Raw genomic sequence first — 23,207 nt, forward strand, 5'->3', positions numbered from 1 at the left:
AGATCAGCAGGCAAATTTGGGGGGTCCTTGATAAAAAAAGAAAACAAACGAAATAAAACTGAATTATGCTACTGATAGTGAACTGTCTCAGAAATCCTTTAAAAAAATCTGTTCACTCAGCAGCACCACAGCGCAGTTGTGTTCAGTCGTTTAAGGCTACTGTGTACTTAAAGAGGAGTGACCTATAAACCCAAAACTGAAGACTAGTTTTCAAAAGCAGATTTGCAGTCATTGAGGTTGTTTACATGCACTTAATAATCCGATAACTGCAGAAAATCATGCACTTGGGTTTTGAGATAATGGGAAGAGTACAGGTCTGCATGAATCAGCCAGTAACCTGATTTCTGCTTTACAGCTGGCCAGTAAACCTGCAGAAGCAGACCCAGCGTAAACGTAATGTAATACAGCATATAATCGTAAAACATCATGCCGCAGTTTTTTTTTTCCCAACATTGCGCCACTTACCTGAAAATATTAATATCCATCATCTAGAACATGAAGAATATTTAAAACCTTCATTTCCTCAAGCATGTAGTCGGTTTCAGAGTCACTTCAAAAGCGTTTTGTTACTGTTTCGTGGGTGCTTTGTTAAATGCTGCTTGCTTATTTCCAGTACGATCTGGTTTTGTAGACAGAGAAATGAAAGAAATCAGAGTAAGAGTTTACATGCATTGAGATATCTGATTACTGAGCTCAAATCCAGCCCTCTTGATCAGATTTCTTAATCAGATTTTTAAACCTTACTCCAATCTATATAAGATTATGATCAGATTATTAGTGCATGTAAATGCACTCACTGTTAAAATCGGACAAAAATCTAAGAGTTTGTTGTGTTTCGTTCAAATAACACAAATTATATAATTTTTTCTAGTTGTTCTGATTGCATAATGTAAAGCCTGTTGCAATGCTGTCTGTTTTGCTAGCATTTCATCTGTATTATGGTTTTTCAGGTTATTAATTTTCTCCTCCCTTGACAAAAAACTGATTCAAATGCAGGCTAAATGACATAACAGATGACTTATACAACCAGACCAAAGCAATACATTAACTAAACTTGCTAACTAGTGGAATAATTTAATGTGTTGCATTTGACTTTCATTATTTTTAACTCCTTCATTCAATTGTCAAGTTGGATGGAAATTGCATTTCATGCCAGCTTGCAACCTGAGGTTAGGCAGATGAACGTTTCAGCATGTAAAGCCAGCCTACAGGTCCAGTCACACTAGCTTTTGGGGGCAAAATTTCACAGGTGAAACTTTGATAGACAGATTTTCAGCATCCACCTACAGCACTGCTGCATTGATGTCTGAAGGTCTTAAATGTTTTGCAAAGAGATGCAAATTTCAAATATCTAGTGTGACTATGGCTAAAAAGTGTCATGATTATATTTGTAGAAGCTGTTCTAGCTCTTGCAAAACAGTCAAAATAGGGTTTTTATGGGGAGGAAAAAGCTGGAGGGTTTTTTGGCACTTGAGCAGTGCAGTGAGGAAGGAAATTCTCTCTCTCGCTTCTGTCCAATTCTGAGACTAATCTTCTCTTCACCATTTCTCAGAAAGCCTGCAAGCCCTAAATCAGATGACACAATAAACTCACACCCATGACGCTCTCTAGCGCTGCTAAAGGTAGCTCCTTTTTTTCTTTAATTTCCCCTCAGTACCTTCATCATCCCATCCCACCTGTCATTCAACTCAGCACTCTATAGTCTACTCTATTATCTGTAATACAAGCAATCAAGATTTTAGAAGTTTGATTATGATTGTGGTTCTGGCAAACAGCAGTGGGCTAGAGTTTTAACGCATGCTAACACTTACTACTGCACATAGAAGTCTTGCTAGCTAACACAAGTGCACATTTTGGACTGTAGGTTCCATTTTTAATCCAACAGCTCTTCCATTTCACCACTCTTTCCATCCACATTTTTTCCTGACAGAAGAAAATTCTCAGAGTACCTACATATGCACACCGTAAGTGCTAGCTACCAGGTCTTTAGCGATGAGAAATGCTAAATGCACCCACTGAGCATGCATACCCATGGTGCATTGCGTGAACAGTCATTGAGATTTTAACCGAATGAAGAAGTCGTCATTGGCGCTGACTATTCAGATGGTTTTAGTGAACTGGCTAACTTAGCAAAGTGAGGGGGTTGGGGTGACATTATTTTGCAATGTTATTAAGTTTACATTTTGTGGACTTTTGCAGACTTTTGCTATCTGAAAAACACTATATAGACAAAAGTATTCAAACACCTACACATTACACCTGCAGGAACCTTTGACATCCCATTCTAAATCCATAGGCATTAATATGGAGTCGGTCCCCCTTTGCAGCTATAACAGATTCCACTCTTCTGGGAAGCTTTCTACAAGATTTTGGAGAGTGTCTGTGGGAATTTTTGCAAATTCATCTAGAAAAGCATTTGTGAAGTCAGACACTGATGTTGGAGGAGAGGACTGGCTCACAGTCTCTGTTCTAGTTCATCCCAAAGGTGTTTGATGGGGTTGAGGTCAGGGCTCTGTGCAAGCCAGTCAAGTTCCTCCATACCAAAATCACCCAGCCATGCCTTTATGGAGCTTGCTTTGTGCACTGGGGCTCAGTCAAAGTTGGAAGCATATTATTGTCCAAAATGCCTTGTTATGCTGAAGCATTAAGATTTCCCTTCACTGGAACTAAGGGGTCTAGACCAACCCCTGAAAAACAACCTAATAGCATTATCCCTCCTCCACCAAACTTTACAGTTTGCAGGTAACGTTCTCCTGGCATTCAGCAAACCCAGATTCATCCATCAGACTGCCAGATAGAGAGGCGTGATTTGTTACTCCACAGAATGCGTTTCAACTGCTCCAGAGTCCAGTGGCAGCATGCTTTACACCACTCCCCCTGATGGAATTGTGCATTGTGATCTTAGGCTTATATGTAGCTGCTCAGCCATGGAAACCCATTTTGTGAAGCTCCTAATGTGCAGTTCTTTTGCTGATGTTGCTTCCAGCGGCAACTTGGAACTCTATAGTGAGAGATTGAACAGAGCATTGGCACTTTGCGCTTCAGCACTCGGCGGCCCCGCTCTCTGAGTTTGCGTGGTCTCCCGCTTTGTGGCTAAGCTCCTGTTGCTCCTAGATGCTTTCATTTCACAGTAACAGCACTTACAGTTGACTGGGGCAGATATAGCAGGACAGAAATTTCTGACAACTGACTTGTTGCAGAGGTGGCGTATGACATGGCCTATGACAGTGCCATGTTTAAAGTCACTAAGCTCATCAGTTTGTCCCGTTCTACTGCCAGTGTTTGTCTGTTGAGACTGCAAGACTGTGTGCTTAATTTTATCCACAGGTTAGCAATGGGTGTGGCTGAAACACCTGAATTCAATAATTAGGAGGGGTGTCCTAATACTTTTGTCCATGTAGTGTAGGAATAAAGTGGTTCAAAAGGAGCTGTTTATCTGTTTTATTCTGTGCAAACCTGGCTACTTGTTCATTGTAATGTGTTAATGCTAGCCAGCTAGCCAACATAGGCGAGCTACCGTTAACAGCTGTTTGGTTACAACTTTAAACATGTGAGGCTAATAATGGCAACACTTTTAAAGAATTAGAGGAGACGGAATACTGCCGCCCCAGTGGATAAATGTAAGGCTAACGTGAACTTAACTTACATATCTGAACAATCAAAAGAGTAGCCTTAACAGTGGTATATCCTCCTGACAAAGAATATATGTACATGCGCTATATATTAGAATACATACAACTAAACAAAGTAAAATACAAAAAAGAGTTTTTGCAGTCAGACACTGAAACTGCTACTTTGCTAGATGACAGTTTCGCTCAGTGTATCGTGGGCATGTGTGTTTAGTATCTCCCTTTAGCGATAGGCATTCATATGCATGTATCTGTTGTTCATGTCTAGAAGGTAGACTTGCATGCAGTTTGAGCTCAGTCGTTTTGGAGTCAGTGATCAGCCGTTGGCTGGCATGTATGGAGCTTCTTTGTAGGTTAGCATGCTAGCGTTCTTGCTTTTCTGCGTTTTGCTGTGTTCGAGGACGATCCCAAACCTCCCCCCCAATCTTATTACAGGCGGAGTGGCACACTTCGGCTCCAGGAAGAAGAATCTGACCAATGAAACGCAAATAATATCGCTGTTGGAACAAGTGACAGCAACTCCTGCACAATTCTGAATGCAGCGTGGAAGCCAGACGGTTCTGGACCGAAAAGCGGGGAAAATACTTACAATTGAACTCAGCTGAAACCTTAATGAAAATGATTTCAGGACCTTTAAACAACATCTAAAGAGAAAGAAATTACAAGAAATCAGTGTTACAGATACAGACGAGGAGGAGCGTCTGCATTGCATTTTGGATTGACATGCTATCATTGATGACCTTTTTTATTCCTTATTTTCCCAGCATATTTCTACACACTATTTATTTCCTTTGATGCCTTCTCACTACCTACCTCTCCCACACTCGTTTTCACAGATCACTTTAAATGATAAATATATCATTTAAAATAACTGCACAATAATCGCCTAAACAGATGGTAAATAAACCATCACAAAACACTACATGCTGGAGAGAATGTGTCGCTTAAAGGGGAATTCCACTACTATTTCCACATTTCTGCATAATTCAGTGCTTGAGATGTAAACAGAGTGATTCAGAGTGGTTTGGTGTGAAATGGTTCAGATTTCTTTACAGTGGTGCTGATAGGAAACAGGGGTTACCATGAACACAACACTAATATATACATTTTATTTGCTATCTAAAACCACCAGTAAACCTACACAAGTCTTCTGAGTTTAATATGGAATGTTGATGATGGGAAAATAGTGGAAAATCTGAAATAATAAGTTGTCTTTGGGGACTATTTTGCCTCACAACACCCTGCATGTATCCCTCCAACATGAATGAGTTTAAAAATGCATTTTAAGCCAAAACCATCATAAAACAATGTCTCAAACATCAGGCAGCATATTAATAACCATTTCACACCAAACCACTTTACGTCTTAATCATTTAATTGCGCAGAGGACCATCACTGGCACTGCGGCCAGACTATGCTTAATCCATGTCCAGGAAACTAGCCTTTAAAGAATGTATTACCATGCTGTTAGTTCACCTTCTCACTTTTCTTTCAAGGCACATTTTAGATTTTTATGCTGTTTTTGATTGTTTATGAATTTGTTTGTCCTACCTTTTGTTGTATAAGATGGGTGAATGTGTGTTTTTTTGTTTTGTTTTGTTTTCGGTGCTGTTGGTTATGATTTCACTGTAGAGTTATCACTAAGAACACGTGTGTATATATTTGAGTTGATAATTGGATTGCACTAAAGAAATAAAAATGCTTTATTTTGGAAATTTCATTCTTTAAGGGAATTATTATTGTATTATTATTACTATTCTATTTATTTCTACCTATCTGTCTAATCTTATTTGTCTGTCTTTATGTGTATATAATTCTTGTTTCTATCACTTTAATCTTAAACTCAGGCCTTTGATTTCTCAAGAACTGATTATTCTGGACTTTATCAAATAATGTATTAATTAATCTGCATAGAACAAGAACAATGCTTTAAATGTTTTAGATACAGTTTCACACTGTTAGAGCTGAAACATGATCATAATTATTGGCACTTTTCATATGTTATACTTCAGGGAAAATCAGGCCTGGCCAGATGTTTACAGTTAAACAGTGAGACAAAACGTCCATACAAGCAATAGTACACTGTCCCAACCTGTCTTTGATTTTCTTTACAAAAAAACAATCTGCTAATCTTAATACATTAAATAAAAGTCTGTTCTAAGTCAACTCAATTGGAAATGAAAGGGCTGGGATGGCAATAAATTTGACCAAATAGCTGAAATGAGACAGAGTTTATTCCAGGCATAGTGTCAGTAAGTGAATGCCACAGGCTGAGGAAATCCACTGATTGCTGCTAAATGTAAGAAACGCAGTTCTACTCCAAACAGTAACTTCCTGTTAGTCTGAATAAGCCACAGTAATCACTGCAGTCTCAGAAAGTCAGTGATCTGAGATACAATACATGTTCTGGACCCAAATACCAGTTGGGCTATTTGTCTATAATCAGGCTGAGGAGTTAATTCTCTGTCTGATAGAGTAGATTCTAGTAGGTTGGGGCACTTTAACAAGCTTAATCAAAATGAGAAAAGAAACCACTTGATTAAATAGAGTAAAATAATGGCTTTACAACTCCCTACGACACTGTCCCACTTTACCTGAGCCCACCCTGATCTCCCTCTGCTGTGTTTAGAGTTCAGGTTTGAGGTGCTCCTGTTGATGTGTTGCTGTTTTTTTTTTCTGTGTTTTCTGCAGTTGGAGTCGACCGCAGTGGTGAAGCTGGTGTCTGGAGCCGGAGACCACCGGACACAGGTAAGGTCCACCTATAGCGCTGAATCTCCACAGCTTCCCAGGCCGGTTCACAGTTTGAACACCCCCAGTGAAATTACGCACCAAGTTAATGTACAATTTTTACTTATTTGGTGAGTTAAACGTCCCACAAACTTCAAAATAAAACATAATCGGTGCCATAACTCTTGGCATGATACAGTGTGTGAGTGTCTATGTGTCTGTGTGTCTGTAGGTGACAGTGGTGATGTGGTAGACATGGAGGAAGCGAATGTGGAATATACGGAGGTGCTGCATCCGCAGGCCGACCCCACACGAGGTAAACCGAACTTCAATAATGTTACACGAAGGAAGGACAAAAATAGCTGACATTCAGACTCTCTCTCGCTTTCTCTCTCTCTCTCTGTCTTTGTCTCTCTCTCGCTGTCTTTGTCTCTCTCTCGCTTTCTCTCTGTCTCTTTCTCACTCTTTTCTATTCCCTATTACTACCTAATCCTTTGCTTTCTTTTTCTCTTTGTCACTCGTTCTCATTTTCTTCCATTCTTTCTTTCTTTCTTTTTTCTTTCTTTCTTTTTCTTTTCCTATTTCTATCTTTCTCTCATACCCTCTCACTCTTTACTCTTCAATTCTCTTTCCATTCTCCCTCTCATTCTTTTATTCTCTCTCCTTTCTTTCTTTCTTTCTTTCTTTCTTTCTTTCTTTCTTTCTTTCTTTCTCTCTCTCCCTCTCTTTCTTGCTTTCTCTCATTCTCTCTTTCTGTCTCTCTCTCAAGTTCATATTTTCTTTATTGCCATGACAAAATTACATTTGTATTGTCAAAGCTTTGCAACAATTATCATATATCATATATTATTATATTAAGTAGTAAAGATAAAAAACATATTTGTTTATATATATATATATATATATATATATATATATATATATATATACAAATATAAATTAGTATATAATAAAAAAAAACAAAACTAGTTATCAAATGTATTTATGAAATTAAGAGGGGAAAAACAAAACAAAAAGCAAAGAAACTATAATACACATGTGCACATATAACAGTGAGGTGTGTTCGTAATGGTGGTCACTCACTGTACCGGAGTGTATTACACTCATATACATTCTCTATCCTGTGTGTGTGTGGGGGGGGGGTAACTGTGCTGTAATTAATTGGAGGTTTGGTCCTGTTTCTTTAACAGCTCATTCTCTCTCTCTCTCTCTCTGTGTGTAAACAGGATGGGTGGAGCTGATTACTGCAGTAATGCTCCATCATTCACATTCTAACATCTCAGCTACTCTTAGCTCTTTCTCAGCTTATATAACAGGCGGTTTTTCGGCGTGGTTTTCCTCAGGGACACGCGTCTGTCTGGCTGGTTTGGAGGTTTAGAGCTGAACGGAAGATGTTTAGTGATTGTATCATTTGGAGATAAAGGGGAATTCCACGCCAGTCTTGTCTCATATTTACTTTGATTTTCGCTCAGTGATGAACTGAGATATCAAATGCGAAATGCGCTGTAACCAAAATATAATTTAAAAATTTCAAATGTGAACATTAAAGGGTTCATTTTCTTTCTCTCTCTTTTTCTCCTCAGTTCCACTGAAGAAAGGTACAGATACTGTATACAGTGAGCTTCAGACTCTTCCACAAGGTACGCCCCCCTGCACACATTTATGCACAATTATGCTACTTAATCCAATGAAAGCAGTGGTTCTGCCAAAAAAAATTTTTTCTTCTCACCCCAAAATCAGCCAAGACATGTTTGGTGTCTGAAATTTCCTTCTTAAGGTTTGTGCTGGAGCTACGAAGATAATTTAGCTAAGAAGAAATGGAAACTTATGTACATCAAATGTACATTAAAGCAATGTTACTATAACTACAACTTTGTGAGCAAAAGTGAGAAAAGGCCTTTGCTTGCCACTCTGCGCCACATGGTATGCAGTTACCTGCAGAGTGTTCTTTTAGAAATTGGTGGTGAAGAACCTGCGCTGACTTCTAGAAGCAATTCTTTCCTGGAAGTGTTTTTTATTCACAAGCCGTGAAACACGCCAGCGGACCCTGTCCATCAGTTTCCTCTTTCGGCCACAATTCTGATGAGAATTTCATGTAGACTGGGATTTCTGCCACTGCTGGTAGACGCGCTTGACTACGCTTCAATATACCTGCAAATTCAGCTATTTCCTTCACACTATGGCCTTTAATGTGCCCAAATGCAATCACTCCTTTTTGCCAATCATTAACATCTGCTTTGCTACCCATTTTCCACACATCGAATGGGACATTCACTACACTGTACCACCTCTTCTCAATCTATGAATCCCGTCGTACACCACGCAGGTATCTACAGCCCAATCGTCCTCATGCAATGCCATTTGCATGAGCTTGAAGTTACTACCATCTTAGACATGCATGGCAATTCATTTTTTGTCCAGGGAGCAAATGTAGTGTATATTTCAATCAGCATCATGCAAACTACTGTATAGAAATAAACAAAAGTACAGACAATTAGCAGTTGGCTTAACTAACTGTATGCCTATAGTCATTTGCAAAAGTTTGGTTTGGGCGTCCCAGTCGAATTTCACGTTTTGTTGATTTTCTAAGTCAAGGGTTCCTCCAGTCCAAGTTGTTAGAGTTCCATTATCTTCCATTCTATGGAAGTCCAGAGAGGCCATGAGCTGTATTTTTTGAGATCTTTCCTTCCTTCTTTAACATAGATGGGACAAAAGTAGTCTATGCCCGTGTAAGTGAGTGGTGGAGTTGTTTCTGACCGCACTGCTGCATCCCAAGATCCACCATTCATTAGCTCTCAGTTCATTTATCGTCAGTACACATTCTTAATCTACTCTTTCGTGAAAGTGCTTAAAGTGCTTCATCAAACTTACTAATGGCTCTCAGATAAGTACATTCACCATAGCCGGAAACACTTGCTTTCGAAAAATGGTGAAGCTCATACCTTTTGGCGCTGCCAAAACTTGAAGGTAAGAAGCATCTTTTAATTTTCATTTCAGCCAGATTGGGTAGGTCTCTAATGGAAGTTCCTCATCCCAGCCGTTCTTTCTGCACATTTGCTGGAGTATTTGTTTCCCCAAAAGGACGAAGGGAACCCCAAAGGATCATACATAGAGGCTATGTTAGAGAGCACACCTCTTCTCGTTTGCAGATTAGGTTTTACTTGAACTCTGAACTTAAATGAGTCAGATGTGAGGCACCACTCTACTCCAAGAGATCTCTCCATACGGTAAACTCAAAGCCATATCTGGATCTTTAATAGCGCCATGTTCTTCCTCAGGGATGGTTGCCATCACGCTCTCACTGTTGGAAATAAACTTGTGGAATCTTAACTTCCCAGTGCTGCAAATATCTCTTGATTCCTTGATAAGTTGGATGGCTTCCTTTTCAGTTTGAACACTTGTCAGACCATCGTCTACGTAGAAATTTCTTTGGATGAAGCGTATGGCATCCTGACCTTGACCTTGTGCTGCTAGATGTTTAAAGCTTACATAGTGTACTTCAGTCTTGAGATTGACAGAGGGCTCCACACCTGGTGTAACTTGTCTTACAACAATGCAATGGCTGATTCCACTGGTGTCACCATAGTCTAAACATTGCCATGGCCAACGATACTCCATCCAAGGTCTGTGCGCTGTGCATAAGGCTGCTTTTCTTTGCCAGACACAACTTCCCTTGGAAGTAGGGCTTGTGAGCAGTTGTACCCAATGAGCAGACCTATACAAGGATTTCTTGTGCTGGTTGAATTGTGGATGAAAGCCAGACAGGAATTGTTGCAACTGTTTGCATGTTATTTTCATAAATTATTATTCTATTTGAAGTAGAGACCGCAGTTGTCTCTTTGTGTTGTGTTGATTGAGGTCGTTCTTTGTAGCTTTCTTGACTTGTACTTGTTTTTTTGTTTTTTTTTGTCACTAGGATTTTGCTTGGCTCGTGGCAGTCTTTGTTCTTCTTTAGTTCGCTCCTCATGCAGACAGGTAGGATGTCGCTTGTGGCACATGTCGCAAACACTCCTACTGTGGCAGCTCTTTGAGAAGTGACCAGACTTGAGACACCCGAAGCTATTCAGCTTGAACAAATTTGATTCTGTCTGATTCTCCATGAACATTTGTGCAAAGTGTGATCGGTTTTCTTACAGAAAATGCGTGTTATAACAGCCTTCTCATTAGAACTTGTAGTCAGCGTCTTGGCTCCGAACCTTTGAGGTCTTTGGCATTTTGGTTTTCCAGCCTCACCTTGTTTCAGTAAGTGCAGTGATGTAACAGGGTTGCAGGCAATTTTCGCTTCCCTTGTCAGAAATTTGACAAATTGAAGCAGGGGAACTGTTTTTTCTCTTCCTCTATTTCGATAACCTTTCTATTCCATCTCGCTGTTAGCCAATCCGGTAACTTCAAAAGTATTTTCCTGTTTTCATTAGTCATTCAAAATTTCCGATGCTTTGATGTGGACCATGGCAGCCTCACAACTATGGAGAAAATCAACAACCTCTCTGAGCTCAATGCTGTCCTTGGACCCCATCTTGGGCCATGCTTAGAGCTTGTCTCTGTATGATTTTGCAATTGTAAATGGGTTTCCATATCTCTCCTCCAAAGATTCCCATGCAGTAGCATAGGCAGATTCGGTTCTGAGTAGAAAATAGCCATCAAGTGCTTTCTTAGGTTGTCCACTTACATGTCTACGGAGGTAGTATATCTTCTCCTTGTCTTGAATGTTCTTCTGGTCAATCAATGTTTCTAAGGACAGTCGTTGTATTTCAGTGGATCTCCACTGAATACTGAAGGTTCAGGAATTGGAATTCTATTGACACTTAAAGTGCCTGCCAGCGCCTTAACGAGCTCGGCTGTACTTTCATTTGAGGAGGTGGTCACAGCTTGTAGTAAAGGAGACACATGCTGGGACAGAAAACTTGTGAAAGCATGCACCATCTCATGCTCTAGTGTGTCCTACCATTCTTTTTCTATAGTCTTCACTTAATTGTATACCAGCATTCTCGCTCTTGCTGCGTTGAGACCTTTCACTGCCTCCAAATGCTGTATCTTTCTCCATTTTTCTTCCAGAATCATTTGCGGAGCTACATGCTCTTCTTCCAGTTGACTTTACATTTTAGCTTCCTCTTCCTCTCCCTGTATCCTTCGTTTCACCTCTTCTGCTTCTTGTTCTAAACGACGCCTTATGACTGCTGCCTTTTAATCAGCTATCTTCCTTTTAGCTTCTGCTTCTAGATGCTTTATTTCTAATTGTTCTCTTTCTTGTTCTTCCAGCACTTTCAGCTTGGCTTGCAGCAGCATCAGTAGCAGCTTCTAGTCAGTTCACAGAAGACCTGCTTGAAAGCTCTGAGATGCCTTTCACGATAGAAGTGGCAGAACCTGATTTACCTGTGCTTTTTCTTATCTGAAGATAACAACTTTGCTTTCTCAAGATAACTAATTTGTTATCTCAAGGTAGCAACCTTTGTTATTTTGAGATAACTAACTCATTATTTCAAGATAACTATCTTGTGATCACAAGATAATTAACTCTTTATCTCAAGATACCAACTTTGTTTTCTCAAGATAACAAGATAATGAACTTGTTATCTCAAGGTAACAACTTTTGTTCCTTCGAGATAAAAAGATAACTAACTTGTTATTTCAAGACAACAACTTTATCTTGAGTAACATGATAATTAACTCATTATCTCAAGGTAACAACTTTTCTTATCTCGAGATTACAAAGTAACTAACTCGTTATTTCAAGACAACAACTTTATCTCGAGATAACAAGATAATTAACTCATTATCTCAAAGTAACAACCTTTCTTATCTCAAGATTACAAAGTAACTAGCTCGATATTTCAAGACAACAACTTTATCTCAAGATCACAAGATAATTAACTTGTTATCTCAAGATAGCAATCCAGTAAATTATAAGTACTTTATGGCCTCTCAGGACTTCTGTACCATTCAAAGTTACGAAAGTGTTTTCTTTCTCCTGTAAAGTTAGCATTTTGTTCCAGCAGTGATATTTAAGTGTGTTCTCTGTAGAGGATTCACTTATTTTCACGTACAAAATAAAATAACAATAAGTTTAAACAGGGGTGTTCAAACTTCTGCACATGACTATAAACCATCGCACACTTGTTGAGTTGATAAACCACTTTAGAGCTTCCAGTACTTGTTAGCTTCATTAGTCCTGACGTGTTGTGCAAATGACAAATAAACCTGAAGCTTGAATTTAATCCCCGCTGAATGAAAACCATTAGAACTAGGCCAGACCTTATGCAGCTTTTATAGGGTAAAAGGTGATTTTTAGAGAATTACTTTTTGCATTGAGTAGCTTCTGAACTTGTTTGTTCAGAATTAAGAGCCCACTGTTTTTGCTGAAACTGAAAGAAGTGTCATTACTGACAATAAAAATAAAAACAGGCTAAAATATGGTGAGCGTGCACTGCTGTGAGTCGTCCTGTAAAGCCTGAAATCCGCTGCCGTTCAGCTCCAACCTCTCTAATTCACATGCTCTGGTCTTGTTCATTACTTTTTAGTTATTGGTCTGAAATTTTTTCAACAATATCCAAGGTTTTGAATGTGCAATGCAAACCTAATGCATTGTTTGGAACTCTCCCCCTTAGATAAACAGTCTCTAATCTTAATTCCAATTTTGTGGCATTTCTGGCACTTTTGGCCAGGTGCCTTATTGTGCTACAGTGGAAGTCGCCTGCCCCCCAACTCATTCTCTTTATGCACTTCATCATGCTACCCTTGAACGTATTTGATGGACTTTAAAAGGTTCCACTCTAAGATTTAATGAAATATGGCTATTTTTTTATCTGTGTGAAAAAACTTTCTAACTTTACTGGCCCTGAGTAAAATGTAATATGTAATAGTACCAAAACGTTGACCACGTCCACTGACATCTAACTTATGAGCTATATGACCCCTGCTCAATGCGCACATTAACACTATAGTCAGTGGTAACTGTACACTGCAAATGCAGCTGGAGTGTTTCTTTAATGATTTAACAACACTAACAGCTGGGAAAACAATTACTCAGTGGTCTGGTGGACCCACCGCATTATTGTTTTTTTGAATCAACAATCATAAATACAGCCATAACAATTTTAGTAAAAATACCAGATGTGTAAAATATCAAATGTGGTCAGCGTAGGGTTCTCATTTAGCAGCTCTAGACAGTCAGCAGCCTGTCCATGTTGTCCACCCTCACACACACATATATACAAACAGGCACACACACACTCTCTAACAGCAGGCCATGTAGGAGGAGAACAGAGTGAAGGGACACAGCAACTCCACACTTTTATTTCCCGCAGGTTCACAGTGTGAAGTCATTGAAAATGTGTTATTTTATATGTTCTTCACAGAAAATGAGCAAAAGCCAAGGTCATTGTTGGTTGTAATGGTGAAAATGGGCTGTGTGCCTCTGTGTGTTTGTTTTTGTGTTTTAAATCCAGAGACAAAACAGCTTCAACCTACAGCACCAAAAAATGCTTCTGACTTCATAAAGCATTTTTAACAAAAGCTCCATGTTTCACTTTTTTAAACTAAAATACAAAAGCGTTCTTTTTGGTACCCAAGTTTAAGATTAGGACTAGGTTTAAAAAAATCTTATTACATAGCAGTGCTCACATATATAGACTACATATAGGACAAATTATTATTACAGAAAAGTGCTTACATATGTGTATATATATATATATATATATATATATATATATATATATATGTATGTATGTATGTATGTATGTGTGTATGTATGTATGTATGTATGTATGCATGTAAGTATCTTTCTGTAATAATAACATGTCCCATAAATATGTATTATATATATGGGACATGTTGTTATTACTTATAAGTATGCACATAATACATATAAGACATATTATAACATATAGGAATGCATAATACATATATATGGGACAAATTATTATTGCATATAGGTACTTACATGTATTTGATACATATGGGATATATCATTATTACATCTAGATATAGATATGTAACATACATGTAGGACATATATTTATTACATATAGATACACAAAAACACACCCACACACCCACACACACATAAACATAGGTGTGTATATATGTATTTGTCGCTGTCCAAAAAAAACAAATATCTCCAAAATGGTACCTTTACAGTTCAATGATTACCTTTCAATGTAAATAATGTAAAGAGATTTTATCCCAAGCAATTTTGGAGAATTTCTAATTTCTAATGGTCTGTTGATCATGAAATTGTCACACAATGTAATGGGCAGCTGCTGAGCTCAAATTATGCAGAAAACTACAATTTTAAAAAAGAAAATCTTAGATATATTTTTTATTTTTTGGACAGTGATGATATATATAATACATGGGAAATAAGTATAACCCTACATCCTGACAAGATTTGAACACTATTGTGGGAGAGTGTGTGTGTGAGTGTGTGAGTATGTACAAGTGTGTGTGTGTGAGTGTGTATGAGTGTGTGTGTGCTCATGAGGGAAAGAGCGGTTCAAAGTTTCCAGACTGGGAACAAAGAAACAGGGCAGTGGCTTCCTTTTCTTTCTGTACAAATACACACACACACACTCCCATAAGGCCTCAGCAGAGCTGTGGAGGAAACTTTATCAGGAAAAAGTCAGTTAGTCAGCACAGAGAAACACCTGGTACTATCTCTGAGTAAATGCTAAAAAAACACTCGTCTCAGCTCAGGAGGCATCTACAGCAGCTTTACAGCAGACTCATCAGTGCCTTTTGACATAATTTGAGAAAGCCTATTGTCCTTTACATTATAGGTGAGGTTCATGATTACTGGACCGACAGAAATGGCCCAGATTGAGTCTGCTTCCATTGACTTACATTAAAAGTAAGTTTTATAAAAGTTTTTTCTTTCTCCTGTAAAGTAACCATTTCTGAGATAGGAAGTTTTGTTCTGACAGCAGCGATATATGAAGAGTTGAATGCTATATATATTTGTATATCTATTTTCAACAGTTTTGGATATAATGCATTTTTGAAAAGAAAAACAGCTGGTGTGTAATAGAAAACATTTTTCTAATTGTCATTAGTAACATCTGCAGCACTTGGGGGCGCTGTCCTACTCCTACACTGTTTACGTTGACTACAAAAAAATTAAATAATAGTAGTTTTTTTTTTTAGAAATTATATTTTCTAAGTTGTACTGACTCCACACACCCTGTCTCGCCTCCAGGCTTTTTATTTTATTGTTCTGTTTTAAAACATTAGGTTATGAAAAGGTACAAATAAGTACTTTTTACCTGAAAAAACATATTTAAGGTTCACAATTGGGCCTTAAAACCACTGCTGTACCTCTGAGGGAACATTTACATTGTTTGTACCTTGATGAACGAAAAATGTACCTGCACAGAACCTTTATTTCTAACAGTGTATTTATTCTAATATATATATATATATATATATACATATTTTTTTTTAACATTTCTTTTTTTCATGGTTGGTGTGTTTGTCAGGTTTCGGTGGAGTTTGCTGAAGTTAGTTGGTGGACCAAGCAGATCTTCTCCACTCATCATCTCCACTCCTCGTGCTGCACTGCTGGTGATCCTGCTTATTTTTGTTCCTTTTGTAATATGTGATTCGGTACTAAAAATGTCTTCACCTTTTTTATTGGCCTTAATAAAAATAAGAAAACATAAACATTTTGAACATCTGTGTGACTTTTTTGCAAACTACTTTGTAAATTGATATGCTAAACCTCATAGAAGAATGTTCAACACTATGGGGTTCTCACCATTTGATCCACTGAGAACCACACATCAACAAATTCTACTGTGAAATAAACAGTTCAACATAAAATGACTTTTACTTTTGGTCAGTAATAAACAAAAGTACAGACAAAATTCAGCCTTTAAAATGGCTGCTAGTGTGTTTAGCTATGCTAATGTACTTTAGTCCATGTTTATAGACAACAGTCAGTCGTACAGTGTCAGAAACCACGTAATCAAGTCTGTTAGAGATACTGTTAGGTTTGCAATATAATTCCCCTAATGCCCATGTGTCAAATACAAGGCCCGCAGGCCAAGTCAGTGAACAAACCTGTTCAGCCCGCAAAATTATTTTTATTTTCTAATAAAATGAGGCCATTTCACTATGAGCTGCACTACAGTCCCCAGCATGCACTGCACCGTCATATGTGCTCCCACCCCCTCCCGGGACGACGATCTATTCTCACATTTCTTTGGATGTCACACTGTATAGCGGCCACCAGGGAGTGACTGCGCTGGCGTGAGGCCTTCAATTTGCTGTGCTTTGTGAATGATTTACATGCAAGACGCAACAAAAGCCGAGAATGACGAGAGACTACACAGACTTTTAATTCAGTGTTCTCAAACTCCAGGCTTGGAGCCCCCTGCACTGTATAGTTTAGTGATTTTCTCTGCTGTACACACCTCGTTCGACTCAAGAAAGGATTAATTAGCTAATAGTATCAGGTATTTTAACCAGGGAAACTACAATTATGCGGTGCAGGTATTGCAGGACTGGAGCTGGGGAACTCTGCACTAACTACACCGGCAAACTTACAAAATCACGTCTGTCGAAACACAATGTGGTTTTCAGGCTTTCAGTCTTATATTTAACGTTTCTGTTTCTCCATTCAAATGTCGTTTAAATCTCCAGACACAGAGAAATAAAGTTATACTCGGCTGTTTGCAGCTTCGCTAGGGGGAAAAACTCGGCTGTTAACATTAGCAAAGTAAATCTCAAGGCTAGCATTGTTCACATCTGTGTTAATTAGCTGATGGCGCCTTACCCTTCCTGTGATGACAAAGTTTTTCTCCTCTTTATGCAACACCATGGGTTTCTTTACCCACCCTGACCTGAAGAGCCAGTGGGCTTCTGTGCTTTTAAATGCTTTGAGACACTCTATAAAATAGGGAGAGGGGCTGTGTATGAGATAAATATACATATCCGTCAGTTTTCAGGGGAAACTGTATAAGGATCGCAGCTTATTTTATTGACTTTGTCAAGGTAACGTTTTTTTTCATTTCCAAAGTAAGGTCATTTCAGCCTTTTATTGGTTGAGTTTAACACCCCTGCCCTAATGTCTGATCATCATTATGTTTTTCAAGGCAGTTTGCTATGTGCTGGATGTTACACATATGACAGTCGCTTATCAGTTACAACGCTGTCCAGAAATCTGGCACTAGCTTTGGATTGAACTCAAAGATCCACTTGCAGTAGCTGTTGTAGTAGCACTCTTTGCTCTGGAGTGATGTAGTGTGTGTTTGCATGGCCAGATAATGAAATGAAGATTAATCCAAATATCAAAATTTTTTGACGTACCCCCAATGTCATGTATGACCGTTTGGGAACTACAGCTGTAGAGCAAAACTAAAGAAGCAAATCTAATTTTTCTCCATACTATCTTTTTAAAGACTGACTCAGACTGGAGTCAGAGTTTAGGTCACTCTCTGGTGTTGTTACTGGCCTGGTTGATTCCTTGTGAGAAAAGGCAACAAAGTATTATGGAATTTCCGTTCTTTTCCTATTTGGCAGTAAGATAACAGTCCTGTCTCCGCATCCACACGCATGTACACTCGGAATCAGTCAGGAAACAGTTTGCGAGTCAAATCACCGGCTGGAATCTGCAGCTGTGATAATGACTCAGCCCACTCTGACCGTCCCCATGAAGTCATGCCATCAGGGACAGAACTGTATCAGGAGAATATGTCAGAGTTTATAGAGACCGTTACTGAGCACAAGGGCAAGAAATGGGAAAAAAACGCTTCACTTGTCTAAAGTTGGCTTTCTTTCTTTGTTATTTAGTAAATTTAAGTAATCTCACACTGATGCTTAGGCCTCATTGTAAGTGGACAGGGTGACGATATGTCCTCATTTTCCAGGATGTGCCCTCTTTTTGGTACCTAAAAAATGCATCTGTCCAGGATTTCTAAATTGCCTAAAACGTCCAGGATTCAGCTTTGCTTTCATCTAGACATTTGCTTTCTACAGTCTGCCCTGTGACGACCTTCGGCCCACTGTGTCCTCATTTTTAAAATTAAAATGCGGCCACCCTTTCAGTAGAGTTCTTTAAATACTTACACTGTTAGAAATAAAGGTTCTGTGCATTTTTCATTCATCAAGGTACAAACAATGTAAATGTTCCCTCAAAGGTGTAACAGTGGATGTAAGGTCCAGTTTTTCTCAAGTGAAATGTACATATTTATACCCTTTTTACAACCTAATGTTTTAAAACAGAACAATAAAATAAAAAGCCTGGAGACGAGACGGGGTGTGTGGAGACAATACAACTTAGAAAATATAATTTCAGTGGATTATGGTACAATTATGTTCCCTGACTAAAGATACTGAGATGTACCTTTGAGGGTTTTGCCCCAGTGACAAGAGGGGTACTGCCCAGTGACAGTTTAGTACCTTTATTTCTGGGAGTGTGCAGTACATGTATGTTTCTTGTAGATAAAATACAGGAGTCATTAAATTAGAGGAAGGAAGGAGTAGCTCAACCAAACATGCTAACGTGGCTAACTATTTCTGCATTCAGTTTAACCCAGAATTTGGAAGGCTGAGCTTGGAATTATGGCATTTTCAAAATGTTCAAGCTGCAAAGCTGAAAAAGACTTAGAAATCTTGTATGTATTTAATTGAATGTATTTAACTTCACAAAACAGCAACAGCATGGTCAGTGTTATTGATTTAACCAGCTACTGTGTCTGTATGTTTACTAATCCAAAGCAAAACCTACTATAATCTCATTTAAAAGCAGAGAAGTTGTATGGGAGCGCGGGGAACAACCTAACTTTTCACGCTGTTGAACAAGGTCGAGCAGCGTGAGCTTCTGCCCACATCACCACATTTCCTAGCCTATTCAGAGAGATTCATCACCGTTTCAAAGAGATCTGAGCCAAAGAGTGTATTCAGGGCATGTAACTAATTCTTTTCAATGCAATTTTTTCCCCGTTGCTGAGCTGTTTGTGTAAATCACAAAATCTACCCTTATATTACTTTAATCACCATCTTGTTGCCTACAATGTAGCAGAGTTTTGAAGCAGCTGACAAGCTCACAGCAAGCCCTAGTTAGGCTTAAGTACAGCCTCCATACTGTGGGGTTAGTTCTTACACAGTGTTATAGCTAAGAGACCTTTAGTAAACAAAGACTAATAAGGTCATTTTTGTCTTTTTGTTCAATATGTTTACACAGATTTTAAGATAAAAAAGAGAAAACATCTGAAAACAGAATGTTTTCTACTTTATTACCATGTTTCAGATATTAGTATTCTGGTTTTAAATAAGTGTATCAATGGATTTGACATTAACAGTTGGCAAAGCTGTAGTTATTCAGAAACAATGTTCCATATCCTGACGTGGTTGTTTATTATTTGCTGTCCTTCACTGGACGAACAATAAATCTGTCATTGTTTGACACAAAGTCTCCTGTCAGTGCTTATATATAATTTGATGTGTGTGTGTACCTATCAGATCTGTTTGTGTTATAGATGAAAATGTATAATGCACTTTGGTTGGAAAATATATTTGTTTCTTACAACATAGAATTATATTGAATTAACTTTGTTTGCACTGGTTCATCAGACTTTTCTAGCAGGTGTTAAACTGACCCTCTGTCTGTTACAGTGAACCCACCCATGAGCTACACTGTAACACTGCACTGTCCCTCATTTTGGGTGGAATTGTACATGAAGAGTAAGAACTAGAAACAAAATTCAAGTGCTCCTTTGTAGCAGAGATGTCTATGTTGCATGTATAAAAATATCATTATTTCAAATTAAACATTTTTGAAGTTATTCAACAAAAAACAACTTGTGTTAGGTTGTGCCCCACTCTCCCCTACTGTACTGCTATCAGTCTGAGCAGCCATGTTGATTTGACATTATTTGCTTTACTCTGAGTTTCCAAGTAGGAGTTCCCAGTTGAGGGGGCTCTTATTTTGTTTTTTCCTAGTTGGCGTTTGGAAATTCTGAGTTATGGGCTTTATTTAAATGCAACCCTCAGCATATAGCAGGACATCATTTACTTGATGCTGATTGGGTGACTGTTTCCCTTCACTTTTGACTGAATGACTACGTCCTACATAATGTGACTTTAAAATTCCTAAACTTTATCAGTCAGCTTGGCTAATACACCTGTTTGTTTGTTCTCCAACCTGCCTGCTTTTCCCTTTCTGAGCAGTAGAACCCATACAGAAATCTGACACCTGGCAATAAATAGATTTTAAATATGTTACATAAATTAGCATATATGTGTTTCCCTTATGTACAGGTTATGTTTGTCTCATATTGACATATATGACCTATATGCCAACTTGAATATAGGTCATATATTTCAGCCATATATTGACATATACAAATATCTGGGTGCAACTATTTGAATATTTAACAATATATGATAGAAAACACTTGTATGAAGGTTGTATCTGTACTGTATTTAATACAATTGAATGCAAATGTTTTGGCACCCCTGGCCAGATGACATAGTTTGTTGATTCTTGATGTGAAAAGAAGCAAACATTTTTTAAAAATTGAAAAATAAATATAAGTAAATATATCACTTTACATTTAATCTGCAATATGCATATAGAGGTAATGTTTGATAACTTGCATATGATTACACAACATGTATGTACATCTAGTTAAAAATATCTGCCTGACCGTTTATGACCTGTGTGCATTTATGGCCATATATTAGATTTAAATACATGGGAAGCTGGATCACCTCTACTGGAAGCTAGAACAGCTTTAAGTTAGCACTTAGCCTCAAAAACTTACCTTGATTAGGCTTGTTTTTGTGTCCCAGGTCAGCTTAGGAAAATGGATGGTGTTTCACAGCAAAGCAGCATTGCAGTTTTGAAAATCATGGCTAACCAAGATTAGCCATTAGCCTGTGAGGTAATCCTGGGGGTTCAATGACTATGACCTCATTTCCCTGCTAGAAAAAACAGCATATGTCATATTGGTATGCTGGTCAACCAGCATGATCATATTGGGTGACTAGCTAAACCAGGATAAACCAGCTTAGACCAGCATGGATTTTATACTGATCTGCGCTGCTTTTTTTCAGCAGGGTTTGTGGATAATCTTGGAAAGGGAGCTTTTTGAAAAGGGTTCTATGTAGTACCCAAAAGGGTGCTTCTATTGTTAAAATGTCAAGCTTGTAACAATAGAACAACCTTTTGGGTGCTACATAGAACCCTTTTCAAAAAGGTTCCATATAGAACCATCTACAGCACATTCTCCATCATTTGAAGAACCATCTCATCATGCAATGAACCCTTTAATCATGGAAGGTGTTCTATGAGTGTTCATGGTTCTATATACACAACCATTTTTTTTTGCCAAAGAACCCTTAAAGAACCATCATTTTCAAGTGTGGGAGGTTGGAAATTCTGAGCTAAGAGCTTTAGCTGAATGCAGGGTATGGTTAGCCTTTAGCAGTTAGCATGACCTCATTTGCTTAATGCTAATTCGTGACTGTTTTAGCTCTGAATTATGTCTTTTTTGACCTCCGTGAGCTCCAGCTACGAAGTGGGAATGCATTAAATACATAAAAAATGTATTGAAGTTAGCATTGTAAGCAACAAGCTAGCCAGCTAATGTTAGTGAGTGATCATTTTTCAGGTTTTGTTCCCAGCTGAGGGACGTGTTCCTTGTTTTTCCCGTCGGAGGTTCAGAAATTCCAAGATACAGGATTTAGTCAAATGCAACCCATTGTTTAGCAATTAGTAATAAAAAAAGATGATTCTGCAAGGGTTCTTTAGTAAAGGAAGTCCAATACAGAACACTGCATGGTTAATGGTTCTTTGCATGGTGAAATGGTTCTTCAGATTGATGTTGGATGTGTTGTAGATGGTTCCTTTAAGCACCAAAACGTGTTCTTCTATCGCTTCAAGCTTGACAACACATGCTTAATTAATCTGAAGAACCATTTCACCATGCAAAGAACCATTTAAGCATGAATTTGTGGTTCTTTACTAAACCCCTTTATTAAAGAACCCTTGAAGAACCATCTTTCTCAAGAATGTAATTTGCTTAATGCTAATTGAGGTCTGTTTGCTTAATATTTAACATTAGCACATTTGACTGAACTCGCTCTCTGAAAATGTGAGACTGTAAACATGTCAGTGCACTGCAGTATCTTGTCAAGTGAAATTATCCTAATTCTAGTCTATCTGTGTAATATTTCTTATTTGGAGATGGTTTTGCACTCATTATAAGATTATCTAGCTTATTTCTAGACATTATTTACCTGTTCTAAGTTAATTTATCAAGAAAATGTATCTCTCTATACTGGCAGATAATGTTGCTGGTTTCAAGCACATTTCTTAAAGCAAGCAAAATTACCTGTCAATATAGTGAGATGAGGTTACCAAATAAAATCACTTAAAACAAGTAAAAAATGTTTGGAAGTAAGCTAAATAATCTTGGGCCCAATCCCATTTTTTTATTTTTACCCCTATCCCTTGTTTCCGAGTGTCACCTTGCCCCTTGGAACTGAATTATAAGGGGTAGTGGTTGAAATCTTCCCTACGAAATAGGACCCTCAAATAAAGAGAACATTACTTCATTAACAGGCTGTTAGCGGTGCTCTGTAGGCGTCCCTGCCAGTCTGCAGTGAGCAGAGGAGGGTAAAGTTCAGCAACCTCACTGTTGGGCTTTGGTTAAATTTAGAGAAGCATATGCCTTCATATGCCTATTTATTATCACCCACGCGTAATTCTTAGGTGATATGAAGCTGAAGTCAGCTATTTGCCAGCTTCTTTTTCTTATTTTCCCGTTCCACCTTAAATGGTGCAGCAATTCTGATGCCTGAGGCACCAGAGTGTAACTGCTGCACCATTTGAGGTGGAACGGGAAATTTAGC

At 38.3% G+C, this 23,207-nt stretch overlaps 1 protein-coding gene across 10 annotated transcripts in view; it reads left to right on the forward strand.

Moving 5' to 3' along the window:
* Positions 1 to 15,973, forward strand: part of si:dkey-237i9.8 (platelet endothelial cell adhesion molecule) — a 34,889-nt gene extending 18,916 nt beyond the window's left edge. For 3 of the 10 annotated variants that reach the window (XR_005007287.1, XM_036571386.1, XM_036571383.1), the window contains one exon: positions 4,065 to 4,821. Coding sequence is in view for 7 of the 10 variants with exons in the window: in XM_036571383.1 (XP_036427276.1) it covers positions 4,065 to 4,165 (101 nt within the window). In the remaining 3 variants the exon portion in view is untranslated. Of the gene's footprint in view, positions 1 to 1,552; positions 1,623 to 4,064; positions 4,822 to 6,320; positions 6,378 to 6,588; positions 6,673 to 7,939; positions 7,997 to 15,130; positions 15,202 to 15,826 lie in introns of those variants that run through there. The other 7 variants (XM_036571381.1, XM_036571382.1, XR_005007285.1 and 4 more) reach the window with 7 other exon arrangements.
* The last annotated feature ends 7,234 nt before the right edge of the window (positions 15,974 to 23,207 follow it).

Source organism: Colossoma macropomum, unplaced genomic scaffold, assembly GCF_904425465.1.
Source record: "Colossoma macropomum unplaced genomic scaffold, Colossoma_macropomum, whole genome shotgun sequence".
NCBI lineage: Eukaryota > Metazoa > Chordata > Actinopteri > Characiformes > Serrasalmidae > Colossoma > Colossoma macropomum.